The sequence below is a fragment of the Ammospiza caudacuta genome, chromosome 2 (genome assembly GCF_027887145.1).
Source record: "Ammospiza caudacuta isolate bAmmCau1 chromosome 2, bAmmCau1.pri, whole genome shotgun sequence".
Taxonomy (NCBI): domain Eukaryota; kingdom Metazoa; phylum Chordata; class Aves; order Passeriformes; family Passerellidae; genus Ammospiza; species Ammospiza caudacuta.
Window position 1 is genome coordinate 50,197,604 of NC_080594.1, and position 20,001 is coordinate 50,217,604.

Below are 20,001 nucleotides of genomic sequence, written 5' to 3' on the forward strand. Positions count from 1 at the left end.
ATACCAGGATCCTTCACCACAAAAAGTCTGATTTGTTGTATCAAATAGCTAATAAAAGTTATGGCAACTATGGTATGCAAATAACTGGCTGAGTAAGTAAAAAAAGCTATTTATTTCTGGGCAATTAAAATTTTCTTATAAGTCTTCAGTCCAAATCCTTTCCCTGGACAGACATGGATGTGTGGCAGCCCTGGGAAATTGGCCTGGGAAGGCCATAATTTGGTTTAATAATGTTAGGAATGCTTCATCATTTTGGTCTTGACCACAGTGGTCCAGCAATGTGCTAACTTAACCCCAGCCAAGCTGTTATGGCAGCACTGGAGCATGGAAAGAGTCAACTCAAAAAGCTGCCTTGATGTATGTTCCTTCACTATTAAACTGATGTGAACAAGGTTTCAAAAGAGATCACTCCGGTGTCAGCACTAAATGAAGGGCCTGGAGAGTATTTAATCCCTTACACAGTACAGCAAGTTGCCCATACTTACTATCTCTTGAAATCCATCTATTATTCTTGAGTAAGATGGCATAGAATTTACAATAACAATTTTCCTCTTTTTTTTAACTTTCCAAATTAAGAAATAGAATTAATTTTAAAATATCTTAATTACGTATGATTTGAAACACAGGCCTTTGCCTGGGTAAAAGGTTCACTGGCTTCAGCTGGAGTTTTGCTTTAAGATGCATTTTTTCATCAGGGACTTATAAAGAAAAAGTATGTAATACGCAATAACAGTGTTCATGTTACAAAATGTTTTTCACAGGAAACTGAAAATCCTGACATTGTTCCAGCACTTTACTATCAGTAAACTTCCCAGTGGGAGATGAAGTGGCTTGAGAAAGACTAACAGGACTCAAATTTCATTAATAACCACCAGAATCAATTTTTTTGAGGATGCAAATACTAATTCTTTTTTCTGTTGCTTTATCAGCTTGACAATTGCTTTAGGCAGAAGTCCTCCAGCTTCCAGGGAAAGCAGAAAATACCTGATGAGTGCAGTCTTACAAAAGCTGAAGCTCTGCAACCAAATGCAAGATGGGGCGACGACCACCAACACAACAGTAAGTTCCTCTACACATTGTACTTGCTCAGCACTACCTCCAGGGAGAAAGGAGCAATTTTTACCCTTCAGAAGTTTTTAATTTCTCACTCTTTTACTTAAGCCAACAGAGATGGCAAATATAGGTACTGTTCAAGAATACACTGCTTGCTAATAGGTTTCCTACCTTTGTTTCATCTGATCAATTTAGTAGATCAGATGAATTTAGATCAAATCAACCAAGATTTTAACACCATTTATAAAGCCACAGTTTTTGAACAGGCTTGCTTTTGGATAATTTGAAATGACCAATAAATAATGTGTTATCATTCTCTTTGATTGTACTATTCTGTTCCTCAGGCCCTCTATAAGGAGACTAAACACACATCTGTTTTACACACAAATAAGCCCGTATAGTCGAACATAAGACATAATGACCATGCCAAGAAAGAAATCAGATTAATTTAAAATACAGAAAAGATGATCCCAAAGTCAGTATCAGGTTTGTTCCATGCTGTATTTTTAGCAAGAAGACAAAGTAATTAGTGACCAGGAAAGCAATATTCTAAGTACACGATGTCAGCTTGACAAAAGGGAAGGAAGAGAAGGAAGCATCCATTCTATTTTCTAGGCTGAAGATAGAGACAAGGAAGTGAAAGGGTCTTTTGCAGTTTGCAGAGCACATCTGTTTATCTTACTTGTGTCAGCAGATTTTCTCTCTCTTCTGCTTGATCGTCTCCATAGAAATTGACCCCACCTATTACGGAGATGGGTCTTCTCTTCCTCCCTCTGTGGTAGCCTACAGTACTGCTTTGGATCCCAGACCCAAGGGATGCCAGTCTCGGCTGATATTCTCCATCTGTGCAGTCTGTGTTCTCAGACTCCACCGCAACTGCATCTTCTGGTATAGACAAACTTCGGATCGCCATTTGGCCATAGTCTGAGAGAGGTCTGGGCCGGGATCTTTTTCCAGAGCCCCATTTCCTTGGTGTGACTTTTTGTGAGTCTGCCTTTTCTTCCTCCTGGGATGTGGACCTCTTCCAGTGGTCATCAGAAACAACCTTTTTAAATGTGAACAAGTCAAATAAGCCACAGAATTTTCTGACAGTTAATAATTTGTGAGTTTGTCATATGTCAGGTCAACTTAACATGTCTAAAACAGAAGGAGTTACCATAAATACAATAAATGCAATTGACAATTCAGGAAGAGATAACTTTGCAAAGCAGAGACATCATGATGCTTGTGCTGAGTAAGGTAAGCACCCAACAATCAGTACCTCTTTGGCAAACCAGACTAATAACACTAAAAACTGACCTATTACCTCAGCAGTACAGATAGGTCCTATCACAGACACCGAACTCATGGAATAGTACCTTAGAAAGACAGTTCTGTGCTCACAGAACTTTTTCTACGCACAAGTTGGATATCACAGGTAACACCAGTAAATATAACTCAGCTGTGGTTTTGGACTTTTTACTAAGGCTTGTAGCAACAGGACAAGGGGCAACAATTTTAAACTGAAAGAAGGTGGGTTTAGATTACATATTATGAAGACATTCTTCACCATCAGGTGGTGAGGCACCAGAACAGGGTGCCCAGGGAAGCTGTGCATGCTTCAACCCTGGTATTGTCCAAGGCCAGGCTGGATGGGGCTCTGGGCAACCTGGTCTAGTGAAAGGTGTCCCTGTCCATGGCTGGTGAGCTAGAACTGAGTGATCTTTAAGGTCCCTTCAAGCCAACCCATCCTATGATATTTCTCTGTTCCACCTCTGTTCAGTGATGAAAACAAACAGCAAGGCTGCATTTTGACCACTTGCAGATCCATGTAACTGTAATCTGATGCCAGACTGGGCAGTCATGCTCCCTCCTACCACTCACTCCCACAATGCCACTTGGTCAGATCTAGAGATTCTGCAGCCAGGAGTGAATTAGGTGAGCAAGCTTGTCCAGTTTGGAAAGGAGAAGCTCACTTCCCACATGCTCTGGGAGGTTCAAGATTATATCGGAGATGTATTATAGCACAAACACAGGTAAAAAACTATGGGCTTAGATAGGAGGCTTGGAAAATGAGCATGTTTTTCCTATTTAACAGCACACCTGGCTCACAGGGAATGCCTGCAACTATCACAACTGCAGTGGTATTACAAGTTTAGAAATAAAATAACCTCAGCTAAATACTTGATAGAGGGAACATTTTTAAGCATTTGAAGTAATACTGTTGTAATTTTTTCTAGCAAAACCCTTGCAAATTTTCAGAAAAAAATCTGCACACAAAAATTTCTGTTCACTTTTCCCTCAAATTTCTGATTTCTTGGTGTTTCTCAGCTTTTCTCAGCTCCTTCATAAAAAAAGAAAAGAGAGAAAGCTAGTAAGTATTCCAAAAGAGAAAAGCATAATTTTGTCTCTCTCTAACTATATTTTGTTCATCTGTTCCAGATCAGATGAAGGCATTCCAGATACTGAATAACCAAAGCAAGCATGCAGCCCAGAAGCAGCCTTTTGCAATGATGTCGGTGCCAGAGGATTTATCTTCTGGCACCTTTTTGTCTACCTGTCATTTTCAGCCAGGCCACTACCAATCTAATGACTCTTTTTAAGCCTCGTGATACAGTGGGCAGATGTTGCTTTTTGTTTGAAAGACAGGTTAAGATTAATTCCATGGTATGAAAGCACTTCAGCCAGTAAGCAGAGTTACTAAACAGTCAATATTTTAACATGATTACTGCAATTATGAAAATGGTACTTTTCAAATATTCCCAAGTATATTGTTCTACATTCAATTATTTCACTTACAGCATGACATTTATTCTAAATAGAGTACTTTAAAACAAAATTTGTTTCTATACCTGTCATTCAAGCAAGAACTTCAGTTCTCTACAAATTTGTGTTCAGGATCAGTTTTAACAGTACATTTAATGAAGCAGAGAGTCACTCCCTGGCTGATGCATTAACACAGCTTCAGCAAAGCTGTCCCTTAAGCACAGCCCCTCCAAGACTCAGCAGCAAAGTCACAGGTTAAATAAGGTTCTTACCTCAGAATCAGACACAGGTAAAGGGTCTCCACATATGCAGTGACTGAGAAAGGAGCTCATGAGAGTCATTTTCTGTTTTTGTTTCGCAAAGTCTCATCCATAAGAGCTACAAATGTGAGCACACTCTCTGCATAACCAGTCAGGCAAAGTTCATACCATGATCCTGTACTTTTAGACTGAGGAAGGACACGTCACACGTCATCTCATAATCTGCTGCTTACACCCTTATCTTGAGCAATAACATTTGCAGAGGACTGCTTGCATTCTGCAGGACTCCACCTTAAGTAGTGATCCAATGACAGCCAGATTAATCTCTGCTGTACAACAAACAATGCTGAAGGATGTGTGTTTTTAGTCTTAGATCTATAAACTGCACTGTAAAATACTAAAAGAGAAAGCATAACCCTGTCACTACAAAAAACAGGGCAAACCAGGCTGATAATCTCACATTCCTCTAAGTGGCCTGCTCAAGCAGGACCTTATCAAGTGACCACTCACTAGCAGGAATAAAAATATCCAGTACACAACTCACAGGCTCCAGTACTGCAGTAACTTAAGCATAAGTGTGATTCTTGACATCAAGGAAAAAATTCTGAGGAAACAATTGTACTCCACCTATGACTGGCTTTATATGGTGCACCACTGCTGACCTCAAATTACCTTCTCCTAATGAATCTTTTACAAGTGAAAGCAGGTTGATGTTGTGCAATTATTACTGGGAACATCTACAGATATCTAGAGATAGACATGGCACTTCATATAGGATGAAAATCAAAATCTCATGCACTGGCTCATGCATTTTAAGTGCTGGTCAAAAATTTCAAGGCATTTTGAGATTTCTGAGAAGTTAAGGTCTAAGATTAATCCACATTGGATTTTCTGAAATTCATACCTGCTAGTCTAGCAACACCAATACTAGAAATCAAGATTATTTATCTTGCCTTTTAGGCTGTATCCTCAGTTAGGTTTCTTCTGAGAGTGCAAATGCAAACAGCTCTGCTTGTTTGTGCTGATGCAAATGAATTAATTTTATCTGGATAACTAAATTCCTACAACAGCAAACTAGTTAAATCATTGTATTTCAACTGCTTTCCTTATTCCTGACAGCACTGTATATACAAATACAACCATTTAAAATGAATATCTACTTCAATCCAGGATACACTTATATTTGCTATTGATCCCTTTCAATATGTCACTCTTAGCTTCAGATTCCTGCATTTTAATTTCAATTCTGCAATGGAGCTGTCTGTACATTAACTAGATAATAAAGCTGTCATCATAGCCAGGAGAAATCTAGAATGAAATTTTGTTGCCTGAACATTAACACCCAGGGCTATTTCAAACGTCCAAAGGAATCTAAGACATCTCCATGTGCCATGCATCATGCAAGTATGACACAGGGAGGCTTGGGCCATCCAGAAGCAGCCCCTGGGGACAAAGGGAAGCCTGTCATGACATCTCCAGCAGTGCAGGATCTTTTATGTTCCAGGAATCAAGCTGAGCCCCTAAACAAGAGCATCAGCCAAGCCTACTGAGTGACCAGCCAGGCAGCACTACAGGCAGGAACCAGTTGTCAACTGGATTGCAGGTGGGTTTAGATGGAGCTACAACTATGTTCCCTAGTGCTGCGGACTGCCCTGCTTGGTCCCCACCTCCTGCTCCAAAAATGTGCAGCTTCACCATGAGGTTTTTTCCAGCTGTCTTTGATAGCTGCTCCTCACTTCATTTGACAGCTATTTTTAGTTGGGCTCAACTCCAGGTGCCACATTCAGGTGTGCTGTTAAGGCTGTGTTCCCCAGGACCCGCTGACCACACCCAGCAGGCTACAGTGGGAGCTCTCCCAGGCTGCTCCCAGGTAAACAATGACACCACAGAGTCTGTGCCCAGCCAGACCAAACCCCTCCCATGCCTGGGCCCAGACTGATTTCCCAATCCAGCTACAGCAACTTCAAGGACTCAATAATGATCTCACTCAGCTCAACTTGGCCCTGGTACAACCCTGTTCCATTGAATGGCACATGACTGCTATTGGCATTCCCTGTGCTCATTAATAACCAAGGTAAGCAACATCAGCATCAGGTGTTTAATCACTGAAATCTTAGCTTAGTCTTTAGAGCCCGGTTCTCCAGCTATTACTCAGACCACTGTGTACTTTTGATATATTCAGCACTCAGAACTGATTTCAGAGGAAGTGCTGCCCAAGGAGCACAAGACCTGAATTGCACAGTACTGATAAAATGTTGCTTATGCGGATGCAACTTTTATCAGTGATATGGCAAAGAAATTGCCAGTACCTGAAATTGCATGGCAGGACTTCTGCTGGTGCAGTTACACCAACCATGAATAACCCTTCATCCTCTATACCTGACCCCATTCTCTGCTGCAGAGAAAGCCCAAACTACAAGTCTGACCCAACAGAAAATGCTGCTGGTCAGCCTCCTGTTGTTGGGACACTTTTGAGGGCTGACACCATGATAGCAAAGGAAAAACAAGCTCTGGATTTTTTGGGTTTTTTTTGCTCAACACGTTTAGCCAATAAACTCCCTAATTAAAATCCCCACTTTATAAAGGTCTTGATGACGTGTACATTGCTGAGATCCCTTGACCATTAATCTGCATTTCAACCCCTACTGTTACCTATTCAGATTTTCAAAATTTAACCTTTAAGTTCCGAATGCAGTGATGTTCCATAACATGCACATACAGACAATTTCAAAGGTGTAAGGGGACACTTCTTACCTGAAAAGCTTTCCCTACCTGATAATCTTCTGGGAAGTCACAAGTAGGTACATCTTGGACAAAGACCCCCAGCATTCCTCTTCCCCAGGGAAAAGAGCATCTTGACTATGCTTCTGCTTTTTTCTTTTTTTTTTTTCTTTTTTTTTTTTTTGGGGGGGAGGGGAGGGTTTGTTTGTTTTCCTTAGCTACACAGTAAGTTGCAATACTTCTTCTTCTGTTATCTCTGTATATTTGAGCTGCCTGGCTGAAATGTAATTTTGCTAACAACTACTGCCTTTTTCTAACCCACAGAAAACAGAAAATCAAAATCTAATAATGTCTTTACAAAAATGCATATTAATTTCCAAATGCAATTTATTGAAAGGTGTGATAAATTAAACGGATGATGATTCTGACTGAGAATAAGTTATGAGGAAAACCTGAGTAGGCTGAGAAGTTTCAGAACACAATTACTACATCTTCTCAGTGAAAAGTTTTGATGGGTAATTGCTCTTCTGCAAATGACAAGGCTTGAAACTATCACAATACTTGTGCTAGGTCATGTAGGTATCTTTTTATTTTGAGCAAGCAGATACATTTCTGCATATATTTAGGGATCGATATAAAAATGTACAAATTTCTTTCACTAGCAATGACAGCTATATAAAATATTTTAATTGGTGACTATAAAACAGCTATTATTTCTGTATAGCACAGTAACTGCCAAATCTTAGGAACTCAACAGTAATATTAGAAGTGGCTTTTCCATTTATACAAGCCACCAAACATATAAAGGGCCAAGATATTGTGACCTAGTGGATATAAATTACTTCAACACCTTGACCTAACAGAGTAAAAGTCTGGACATGTCTCCACCTAGGTACATGATAAAAAGAAACCACTGCACTTTTTCTTGCTGATAAATAGCAGTTGGGAGAGCATTAGTTGAAGTTCATTTATCACTAATACCAAATGAGGTTAAAAGCTTGTTTTATGTTTCATGGACGCGATCAATACTTTAGTTTTTCTGCAAACTGTTGCGACAGACACAGATTATGAAACTGTGGATAAATAAAGTATCCCAGAGAAAATTTATTCATTGCTTTCTTTCTAGGTTTTATAAAAAGATTCTGAAGTTTCAAGAGAGCCCAGTGATCCCCTATTGATCCAACAGAGACAATTTCAAACAGCGATACCATAGCAAGAGCTACCATGGAAATGACTGCTTTTACTGCAGAGGAAAGCACACTTTCAGTAATTACATCTTCAATCACAAAAAAACAAGAATTATTAAACCAGTCCAATTCAAGAAAATTTCCATCTATTCCTTTGTAATTAAATGCAAATTGCATTATATTCTTTTTCTTTACATCCCTCTGCCTCCTCTGCCACTAACATCTTTTCTTTGTAATTGGCCTTTGCGAAGACCCCACATAAATGCATTGATTATCTATCCCTGGAACATCAAGGGCAATTTGACCAGTGGTCTGCAAGACAGCAAAACACAATCTGTGAAACAACTGCAAAAAAAACCTGCTTAAATTACACTTATATGCACAAGCAAAGCAGAGGCAATCAATGCAATACAACCATGGCCAACATCTACATACATTTTAGCTGCTTGGAGGATAACCTCCCTTTTCTTTTCCCCTTCCTCCCCTCAAAAAAAAAAATTGTGTGGAGCCACAGCTGAAAATTTTGCAAAGCACTGCTTCTGATGGGGACTCCCTAAAGGAATACCACTGCACTACACCAGTATAAACTCACAGAATAGATGCAGGAAATACTATGCATTTCAGTAAAGAAAAACAACATTACTGTGCCCTGTGACATAGCAAAAGCAACCCCCATTAGCAACACAAACTGCTGTGGTGAAACACTAATTTTAGAAGTTTTAAAAATTGGGGAAAAAATTTATATAATTTTCCACTTGGGATCTGTGAACACCAAAGCAATTGTGGTGTTCTAACTAACAAATACACCTATAAAACCACATTAATAGATCAGGCTATATAGATACAAAGAAAATTTAGCCATCTATTTTCTAAGGCCTTTTAATGCAGGTTTGCTTCATTTAACCTGATCCTTGAAAGCCTGCTTATCACAATCAATGATAAAGCATAAAGCTTTCCCTCTCAGCAATATGCTTCACCAAGATTAGCGAGTTCACCTTGGTAATATCCACATTTTACAGATAAGGAACAGATACAAAGCACTTAAGTCATGTAGAAGCATAGGGCAGGACTGGAAATGACAAGCGGATCTCATGATTCTCAAATCTGTTCCTCAGCCTCAAGGATTTCCTTCATCCTCTCCTCTAATTCATTTCCAAATCCAAATCAGCTAACATACTTCCAAATGGCACAGGGGAGGAGTTTGCAGGGAAATGTACTTCCTTTGTAGAAATAGTCTTATCAGTCATATAAAAATGCAAATGTGCTAAAACCAGAAAACTGTTTCCTCTAGTTTTTTGGTGACTCAATACTTGAGGATGGTGGATGATGCTCTTATACTGTCCAGTCTTTCCTTCAGTATCTGAACTGGAACTGCAAACTTGTGGTGCATAGTGAAGGGGTATTCATATTCTCTGCTTCTTTTAGATGTATAGATATTAATAAATCCTAAATAAATCCCTACATATTTTCGGAATTTACTCAGAACACCCCAGAACAAGTAGCAGGTTAAAAAAATCCCTTCATTTGGCAAAATGAGAGACTTTTTTTCTTCTTTCAGGCTATCTTTGTAATACCCACTGGCAGATCTCAAATGATTACCACAGGTTGGAAGCAGAACTTCATGTTAACAAAGCAAAACTTAAAAAGCCATAAGCCTCTGCCTCTCTTCAGAGTCTCTCCAAAATGAGGTCCTCTGGTTCCTCACTCCCTCCACCCTTTCAGAGCAAAGCTTCACTGTCCCTGCCCAAGCCCAAGCCCTGCCCCCAGCAAGTCCCAGCAACAGACACAAACCCCAGCCTGGGAGGGGAGGAGCAGCCTTGGGCAGCTCTGCCAATTATTACTTCCCAGAGAATGGGGGGGGGGCAAGGCTGCTGGGCTCTCCCCCAACACTCGGCTGGTCTCCCAGCCTGCCACAGCATCCTGGCGCCAGCACCATGGCAGCCTCCAGACGTCAGAAAGGGAAAATGCACGTGGCTCAGGGGAGATTCTGCAGCTGCCTCTGCTCACTTTGGAAATCTCACCCACCTAGCATTGAGATGGATTCTCAGTGCCAACAACTCAACACTGTGTTTGATGTAAGAAACCAAATCACATGGGCACAGTGCTGCTCTGCTTTCTGGTGCACTACTTATTACTCCTGATCCCAGGGTGAGCAACACCTGGGTATTAATGAGGTGCCACTGGACAGCTACAGCAGAGTCAAATATGGGACGCTCTGGAAAGGCAAAGATGCACAAATGCAATAAAGAAAGGGTGCAGCTTGCCCCAGGGTAACTGCAGTGAAGCCCCCCTGAGCTCTCCGTCACCATCCAAACCATTTCTGAGAGAATGACAGTAACTCCTATCTCCTATATTATCCTACAGTTTTCAGAAATGGCTAATTTTATTAAGAACTGCAGAGTTACTTGGTCTAAAATTCAGGCGAATCCAGAACTCAGATTATTGTCATGACTGCTTTGTTTTTCTTCTTCCTAGTTGCAGATACAGCAACAAATGATTATGGGCTGCACCCAAGGGATGACAGCTCTGCTGCTGGGAGTTGAAAGAGTTTTTGCTGCTATAGGAAGATATTCCTGTCATTTGAGGGCTCCCTGCTGCATTATTGCAGCAATGGATTCTGCAATCTAGGCTTGTAGCAATGAGCAGTGGTATCTAGTCTAGCTCTGGGCAAACGCATCTGGAAGTCACTCACTGAGTGACTGTGTGGACATTGTGTGAATGCACCCTGACTTGTGCAGAGCAGCTCAGAGTTTAGTGCAAATCCAGTGTTGTTTGGTCTAACTGAAACCTCAGTTTTCTGTAAGAAGCTCTTCAGACCCTGTGTCAGGGTTCTGCTGCTCTGTCCCCAGGCGCTGTAGTCAGCAAGACCAGAGTGCCACTGGAGTGGTGAGCCCTCACTCCAAATTACAAGCCCCTTAGGAGTAAACCCACTTTAAGAAATTTTCCCCCACTACTTCACCTAATTATCCCTCACAGTTTATGGTAATACACATTAGGTTGATTAAGCTACACTCTAAACTGCACATGGATGAACCAGAGGTGAATAAGTCCAAAAAGAAGAGTTCAGAGAGCTGAAAGCAGCTAGCTCCCAGCAGGTGTGCTCATACACAGCCCCACAGCACTCAGGACCTTGAGGCATGTACTACAGATGATCACCCTCAGATCCTGGCTGCTGCTTGCTCCTTGCAGGCATTGAACACGACCACATCCAGCTCCCACCCTTTGGTCCTTCACTGTGAGGACACTTTTTGAAGCTAGAAATAGTGAGGACAAACAGTGAGGACATATCTGAGTCCCCACCCCTAAAGGCATGCTTCCTCTTCATCTTTACAAGCTGTCCTCCAAGTTAAACCCTGTGTGCTCAATATTCAGAGTCCAGAGACCTATCCAGGACCCACCAGCTCAACTTTGCCAACAGCTGAGCACTGGGCACTTTATGATGTGGACTAGCTGGGACCAGTGACTTTTATAGGGCATGAACATAAATGAGTTGACAGACAGGTCTTAGAACATGTAAAATATTGTCTGCAAATAAACTGTGACTCAATCGTAATTACAGCAGAGTTACCTCTTCACTGTAATTTATCATGCACTTATGGTCATGCAGATAAGGTACTCAAGTTATAAAAAGTCTGGTGTACTGTGAAGCCAGATGCCAGCAAGGCAACCTAAATACCACCTGATCTAAGAGTTTGTGAAAGACTGGGTGAAATGTCAAGTAACTCGACTCTTACTTTTTTGTAACAAATTCAGAACAGTATTTTGTTCAGGCAGCTTTAGTGGCTGACACATGCCAGTCTGAAACAGACTAAGTTTTCATTATTCCAGTGACATGGGGCTCTTCCTTCATGAAAGCAAAGACTATGTGAAACACTCCACACAAGTACAAGCTTGTATTTAATCATCTCCTCATGCCATTTAAAAGCAACCTATTGAATATAAATGACAGTAGCATGAAGCAGACAGTGGCAAAGCATGGGATGTCAAAGGTGAGCTTTGGTGACTCACACCTCTGTAGCCTCAGAAGTGCTGAGGCACGGATCCATGCTGCACTTAATTAGCTCTTCCCTGGGAAACAACCTCTGTCAGGACCAAAACCCAAGAAATTTCCCCCGCTTCAATCCAAATCCTGCATTTTAGTGAAACCAACAAAGAGAAGTGACAGGATCTCAAGACTCAATCACGTAAGGAAAAAAAACCAACGCAAAATATCAATTCTGATGAACAAATAGATGCCCTTGCAGGAATACTGCAAAATCAGCTTTACAGTAGTGGGGAAACATAAGGTAGAAATATTTTAGTTTCCATATTTGGGAAAATATAGAGATGGTCCAAATTACCACAGATTTCATTTGCTGACTTATCTATCAGATGAGTGAGTAAGGAAATAAACTATACTTGCTTCCAGCTACAGCAGCCAGTCCCGAAAAGAGAATTATTTGAGCCTGAGGACCTTCTAAGCTTTATATCAAAATATGTCTTCAAGCTTTAGTAAATGTACTGGAATACATACTGGCTTATACATGAAATCTGGACAGAAAGGCAGATCCATGAAACATGGAAACAGTGCAGAGTTGTCCATCAACACAGTGTATTTAAGATTCAGACAAAAAATTGAAAATGTGTGATGCCCATGGCTCCACACCACATCTCAAACGATTGTTGAGAGTAAACTAAGCACTCAGCCATCACAGAACAACTTGCTGGGCAGGTACAGTTCTGCAATGCGGAGGTGTAAGGTAAAAATGAATTGTAGTCAGAAGTTCAAACCCCAGTGACCTCATTGTGTGAGTATGTGGCATTCATAAAAGTGCCTACAGGCTGAATAAATTCCAATTAAAAAATAACCTGGTATAAGTATCTTTGGTGCCAAGCTAGTTCCATGCTGAGGGAAGCATGCTGTAAAGCAGGAAATCGAATCCTCCAAAGAAATGGTAGGAAGAAACCATACCACTCTACCTGTCTGGCAGTCACTCTGAGTGCCACAGCTTTAGGGTTGTGTATGAGATGAGAAACAGGCATGGAAAAAAGAAATAACAGACTTTATACCCCTTGTATAGCAAGATAAAAGTAGACTCTCTCCTGCACAGCTCCTGCTTCCAACCCACACCTCCCAACTCCAAAAATTTTGGCTTTTTCCATTAGAAGAGAGTTCTGCCTGGACGCAGCTATGCCACAGCTGTTTTTACGAAGCACAGGGGCTCCAGGCAGTGCTCACAACAACAAAGTGAGGGCTTACAGCCAAGCTTACCCCGGCCACCACTTCCTCCATCTTTTGCTGGGATCTCTCCCATACTGTCTGCCTGCCCATTACACAAACCCAGAGCTGCCACCAGTGCACACTCTGTATTTTAGACAACTGAAGCAAGTACTAAAGGACACTTACAATTACCCTAAAAATGTTATAATATAAAGAGAAAGCTTAAATTGCATGTTAGATAATAACAGAATGTGGTGTTAAAACTAAAAACTGCAGTAACTTTTACCCACCCAACGCAGACACATTCATGTAAAAACTGTACTGGTTTGTTGGGAACTAAGGGGAAGGACCAGATTAATTTCTTCTGGGTCATGATGGCAGCTCACCACTAGATGGTAGATGAGTAGCATTAATTCCACCTCCCATTTTACTCCTGAGAAATACAACTGGCATCTATCCACACTAGGACTCTTGCCTCTTCTGGCAGTGTGAAAGCTTCTCCTTGCACGTAAGTAAGAGTTTTGGAAAATATGGATAGCTGGAGTAATTCTATGATTCCAGAAGACGAATAAACTCTGAGCCCAGACATTTATACACACTGAGTTTATTTTTTCAATCTTACCATTGCTGCAAACACAACAGTAAACAAAATTGCTTTTCTCCAGCAGAAGGACAATACTGATAAGCTCTGTAACCACTTTTTTGCAGTTAGTCTGCAAAAACTGTGCCAAGCCTTTAAAAGTAGGACAGGTTCACAGACATTTTAAAACTTCATAGCATGAAAGGCTGGAGCTTGTGCAGCTGCAGCATTGCCTTGCCTATCTCATACCTAAGGTCTAAGATACTTTAGTCAAACTGAAGTGGCTTAAAAGATATGTCAGCTTCATTCTGTAAATGACTTGCATATTTATACAGATCCAGATGGATATTTGAGCTGGGGCTGAGCTAAACTTCACTGCTTCAGACAGGTGCAGGGTATGTCTGACAGCTCTTCATCAAGGCTGCCAAATCATTGCAACTTCCCTGGTGCCAATTCACACCATATTTTAGGTGGGGGCACAATGTTATCATGTGAATTTACCTCAGAGGTGCTGCAATATATCCCTTTACCCATTCACTGAGAGTATGAAATCACTCATCAGGTGCAGTGAGAACAACTGTGTCTTCACCAGAACAACAGTAGCAAAAGACTCAGCCCAGTGTCTAAAGCACTGCTGTCTGCAGTTGGCAAGCAAAGGAATAAGCAAGCAGTTTACCCTCAGTATAGTCATCACTACACAGGGAAAACATTGCATACAACTGAATGCTTAAACATCTGTACTGTGTCTTTCACACCCAACTGCTCTACAAATATTACCATGTTCTGCAAGGTTTCCACAGGCAAAGTGTTTTACAGTAAGTCAACACTACTTCAGAATACACGGACGCTTTAAAAAGACCTTTCAGTTGTCAAGAAAACACAGTCAGACCCTGCTCAGGCTGGTAAAGTCTGACAAGGCCACATGACAGGTGGTGTATCTTCAGGGTGCAATGAACTGCCCTTGAAAACGTACACGAATACCTTTGCTGCCAAAACTTCCTTTGATATTAATGTGCAAAGAAAAAAATAATTGTATATTAGCATCCAAAGAGAATATTTAAAGGAAATAATTACTGTCAGCATATTTTAGCAATAACAAGCTGCAGCAGCCATTACTTTGCATTGTTTTGCATTAATAAAGACAAAACCCAACAGCGAATATACATCACTTTTGAAGGATTTTTCTTTCTTTCTTACCTCTTCCTTTTTCTCTTCAGTACCAGAGGCTAAATTGAGGCTCAGCTGAGAGTGGCTGCTTATGCCACTGTCTTCATTTCCATCATCATAATACACAGTTTTCACTGAGTCCTGGAAGCAAACAGGATTCCTGCCCAGCTTCAGCCCCGGTACCTCAACTCTCTCCTCGCTCTCTGATGAGCTCAGTGACAACGTGCTGTGATGGTTTGGACACTGGAAATTCATACTGCACTTGACCTTCCCTGCAGTTGGACTTTGAGGCTTTGGAGTAGTTGGCCTGACGGGAACATAAAGGTTTTCGGCTTCATCTGTACACTGCTGAGTAGCTTTTGGTTCATCTGAGTCCGAATAAAAGACTTCATTGGGAAATGGACTAATGTCATCCAGAGTAGGTGAAAAGCTATCAGAGTCTGGGATACCTGATGACGTCCTGGGGCTTTTATCCTCAGTGACAGCTACATTCATGTCAGCCTTTTTACCCTGAGGAATCACAGGGCTTTGCAGGCAAGGTGTTTCTGGCAAGGAAGAGTCTGGACTGGATACTGAGGAGGTGCCTCTCTTCCTGTCATGGTCCGTGCTGCTGGAAACCCTGCGGGAGTAGTCATCGTGCAGCCTGCTGTTTGACCTTGTTCTCTGGGACAGCTCACCGGGAGAAGGAGCCACGTTCTTGGGGCCATCCTTCTTCCTTGCAACATCTGTAACGTTACTGACGAGTTTCAAAACTCGATCAAAATCCTTTGCTCTGATAGGGCTCTTCCATCGCTTGGATCGCCTCTCAGGGTTTCCATCACTTTTGTCAGAGTCAGCAGAAGGAACACTCGCAGTCCTTGCTGGTATATGTTTTTCATCTGAGACCTTCAGATCAGCAAGGTTTGAGGTGGACTTCCGTTTGAATGAGCTTTTCTTCAGAAAGTTCAAATTATCAGAACTTTTGCTTCTCCAATAAATGATCCTGTTGTTTTCAGAGTCTTTCACCAGAATTTCACAGATCTTTGGCTCTGCAATGACAGGTGACGTTGGCCTAACACAGTTGTGGCGACTCTGAATTTTATCTGTGTCTAACAAGTTGATGCGGCCAGCACCGTAAGCCCGCCTGATGCTGCGTGAGCGATGAGTGTTCCTCAGGAAGGACTCATCGCTCTCCTCCACATCAGAGCAGTCAGAAGCCAAACTATCCACTGCATTCTGGAAATCATGCAGAGGCCCCGAATAGGAATACCTGTTAGTCTGAACTTGCACCACTGCTCCATTTGAACCACGTTTGCCTATGCTGTTGTCGTTTACAACGTCTGAGCATTCCCTTGTTTGAGTTCCTTGCTGAACTGAAGATTTCAACTTCTTGAAAGATCCCATCCTTCTGATAGAAGAAAAGGCATTCCACGTGGATGAGTTGCCCATCAAAACCAGAGAACGAGGCCTGTCAGAGCTGGAATTAGCCCGTTTCCGAGGGGTGGTGAAAAAGCGCATGATTTTGGAAGGGCTGAGCTTGTCCTCTTGAAATTCCTCCTCAACATTGTTGCTGGTGCTGTGTCCCCCATTATGACTGGCACAGGTAGTCTGGTTTTGGGGCTCTTTATTATCCATAACTATACAAGTAACGGTGGTGCCATTTCCACAGCCATTCGGAAATGTTGTCATGCTCTCAATGCTGTAGGCATGGAGGTGGAGGCTGGGGTAGTTCAAAGCAACACTGCTGTCCCCACCAGCTGATCTCGCTGCCTCCCCTTCATCTGCTGCACCTTGGTCTGCCTTGCCTTCACATCGACTGGGTGAGCTGAGCTCCTCAGGTGGTGCTGCCTGCATCAAGAAAACAAAAGCCAACATTAAAAAGTTTTCTTACAAAGTCCCCTTTGAAAAGAAGCTTCAGCTATATTGTAGGAAATAAAGACACAAACAAAATGAAGGAGCTCTTCATGGTGAACAAAGGTGTGTTGCAGGGGTGCAGAGAAGGCATTTGTCACTCCCTCAAAGTATAATTGCATTTGTCAGCAATTTAAGAGACCAGAATAATTTCAATATGTACTTGTTTCTCTAATGCTAATCAGCTAATAAATTCATTATGACTAGCACAGCTACCTTACAATAGTAAATGCAATCCTCATATGCACGTAAGGGAAAGAAACTCCCTGTAACACCAATCCAGTCTTCCTTCTCATGTGCTCAGCACTGAGCCCCAAGACACATGGGAGGTTTTCATCTAAAACACGTTCATCAAGGGACACCTAACTCTCAAACAGGAGGCAAGGAAGAGGAAAACAGACATTATTTTTCCTACACTTGCTTCTGTTGGAAGGCTGTGTGACACTTGACTGACTTGTCTGTCCCCTGGCACATAAAATTCTAAGAAATTACATCAAGTGCACAGCAAAGTCTTTTTCCCTACAAAAGAAAACAAGAATTAAAAGCAGTACATCCAGAAGCCACCCTATGCTATGGTGACAACAAAATGAAAACTTAAACCTGAAAGTGACTAGAGCATTTGGGACATGCTTAAAGGATCTCCTCCTCAGCTGAGCTGGGAGACCCAGGAGACCAGATCACACTCCAGTGCCTGGGAAAGCTGTGGGGGGACCACCGGCCATGCGTCTCCTGCCCCAGCCAGGGATCTTAGCCAGGCAGACGTTTTCCCCACCATGATAAACAATGCCCTGAAAAACACTGGGATGCCCAGTCTGAAGCTGGCTCCACCTTAAAAACAAAGCTTATGCACGGTCCTTTCAGCAAGGGACAGTGGGATCTTCGAAAACTTGCCGCTGTCTGCGGGGTCCAGGGGGCGGCGGGGGGGATTTCCCCCTCACCCGAAACAAGGAGAGAACGTGTACAGCTGTGCTTTGGGCAAGGCGGCAGACCCCGGACCCTTCTTTGTCTCTTTCCCATCGCAAGGGCCGCGGGGGCTCGGGGAGCAGCGGGGACGGGGACTTGGGCGAGGCGGAGGGGCAGCGGCGGGAGGTGCAGGAGCCCGCCGGGGGTTCCATCGCGGGGACACCGCCGGGACCCGCACAGCCAGTCAGTCCCACCTCCACGTGAAACGCGGCAGCTGCGGAGCCCTGCCCGCTGCCTTTCGGGCTGCTCCCTCCTCCTGAGCGCACTTTCAAAGTTTTGCGAGCCTCTGCTCCTCTGCGGATAAAAGGATTTGCTCGCGCTTCAGCAAGACGCCTGGAACATCCCCGCCGCAGTTGTTAATCCCCGCTAGTGACGGGGTCGCGGCGGAGCCTGCCGGGCAGCAGGGCAGGGCAGAGCCGGGCCGAGCCCCGCCGCCGCGGCACACCGGCCGGACAAAAGCCCGCCGGCCACCCAACCCTCGGCCGGCCCTTGAGCCCTGGAACCGCTCGCAACTTTCCACGCGGAAAGAAAACACCGAACGATAAACGAGCACAAGACGCTGCTCTCGGCAGAGAAGTTCCCAGAGAAAGCGGCTCTGGGAGAAACTGCACCTGAGCGGGCTGAAGGGGCGCGGATGGGGGGGGGGGGGGGGGGGGGGCGGCAGAACAAACACAACGAGATGAGATTAAAAACCCAGCTCGTAGCTCGGAGCCTCCGACAGCAGCCCCGGAGCAGCACCCTTACCTAGGCAGAGCCGGGGCTCCCCGCCGCCGCCGCGCGTCCCGGCCGCTGCCCGCTCCCGCATCGCTATGGCAGCGGCGCCCGGCGGGGCGGGCCGGGCCGGGCCGGGGCGGGGCTGGGCTGCTCCCACCGCCCCGCGCCCGGCAGGGTCCGCTCCGCCCGCCCCGCTGCCCCCCGCCGCTGCCGCTCGCTGCAAGGAGCCTGCCTTCCTTCCACCGGCCGAGGAACAAGCGGCCGCGCGGCGATGGTCACGTTTAGGAGCTTAAACATTTCCTCCATGGCGCCCTGCCCCGCCTCTCCGTCCCTAGGTCCGTATGCCCCGCTCACGAGTGCAGTTTGCACGGCTCATTGATCAAACTCACGCTTGGTTCCCAGGCTCCATTTCTGTGCAAGACCTGGACAACTTCTTGGCTTGCTGTATTCGTCAAACTTAACAGCAAAAACAACATTTTATGCACAATCTGAACAGAGTTCGTATACTACAAGGAAAATTTTGTAAGACAGTGTCTAAAAGCCCTGTGTCATGACTCCTGGCAAAGACCTGTACAAACTGGTAGACCTTGCTCAGAAAGTTTATTGTTCAAAAAATATTTCTACACTTGGACTGGAATTGTAAATATAATTTCAACAGTTTTATTGAAGCTCAGGTAAGATACCAAGAGAAATTGGGGCAAAACAGATTACATGGCAGAGCAGATGCCCTAAAGAACTAGCAAAGGCCATCAGCCCCACTGCCTCTCCTCCGAGACTGGTGTGACTGCACATGCAGTGTAATTAATTCTCTGGAGAGCAGTACAGACACACTCTCAAAGGCAAGGTGTAGTCAGGGGGTGAGGCAAACAAATGGGCTTAAGGGATGCAGGCCAAATGAGGTAGCAAATAACTGGGAGTGACCACAGAAGTCTCCAGCAGTCAGCAGCAGCAGGCACAGCCTGCCACCAGCCCTGCTCTTGCAGCCACAGCTTTCTGGTACATCCCGTGGAAGGAGTGAGTTTGGAATAATGACTCAAATGAGGGGGCAAGGTGGTTGCTTTACAGTGCTGGGCATGGGAAGCAAAGGAGAAATAAATGCAGAGCCTCCCTGGTATCTGTAAGGATTTGTGCTGGTCACTTAAAAACTTCTAATAGTTTTATTCAACCCTGAGTTTCAATGGGTTTGTGTTCCTATGTTCCTTTAAATTTCTTTCCAGAGATATCCAAGGTATATGCATCACACTCCTGAGTATACTTTTTAATCCACAACCTCTGCTTTCTCAGAGAAAGGAACCTTCAGTTCCTCAGGTGTCCTCTGTCGACCAGCTGGACAAAAAGACAAAGCACAAAAAACTGTTGAGCTGAATTGAGCCACTCATTTGGGTCTTTCCTTTATCCAGCCAACAATGTTTTGGAACTTAAAAAATAACTGATAACTGAGATCTGAAACCATCTTTTAAATGTAGTTGAAGTTCATCAACAGATTAAACTGTCTTGAAGAGCTAGAAATTATCAAAGAAG

The 20,001-nt window shown here is 43.5% G+C and overlaps 1 protein-coding gene across 1 annotated transcript in view; it reads right to left on the reverse strand.

The window, feature by feature from the left end:
* Positions 1 to 20,001, reverse strand: part of SPATA13 (spermatogenesis associated 13) — a 71,669-nt gene that overhangs the window by 27,825 nt on the left and 23,843 nt on the right. The window contains exons 2-3 of the mRNA XM_058825096.1: positions 14,944 to 16,740; positions 1,736 to 2,098 (exon numbers count right to left, since the gene is read on the reverse strand). Coding sequence (XP_058681079.1) covers positions 1,736 to 2,098; positions 14,944 to 16,581 — 2,001 coding nt within the window. The 5' untranslated portion in view covers positions 16,582 to 16,740. The remainder of the gene's footprint in view (positions 1 to 1,735; positions 2,099 to 14,943; positions 16,741 to 20,001) is intronic.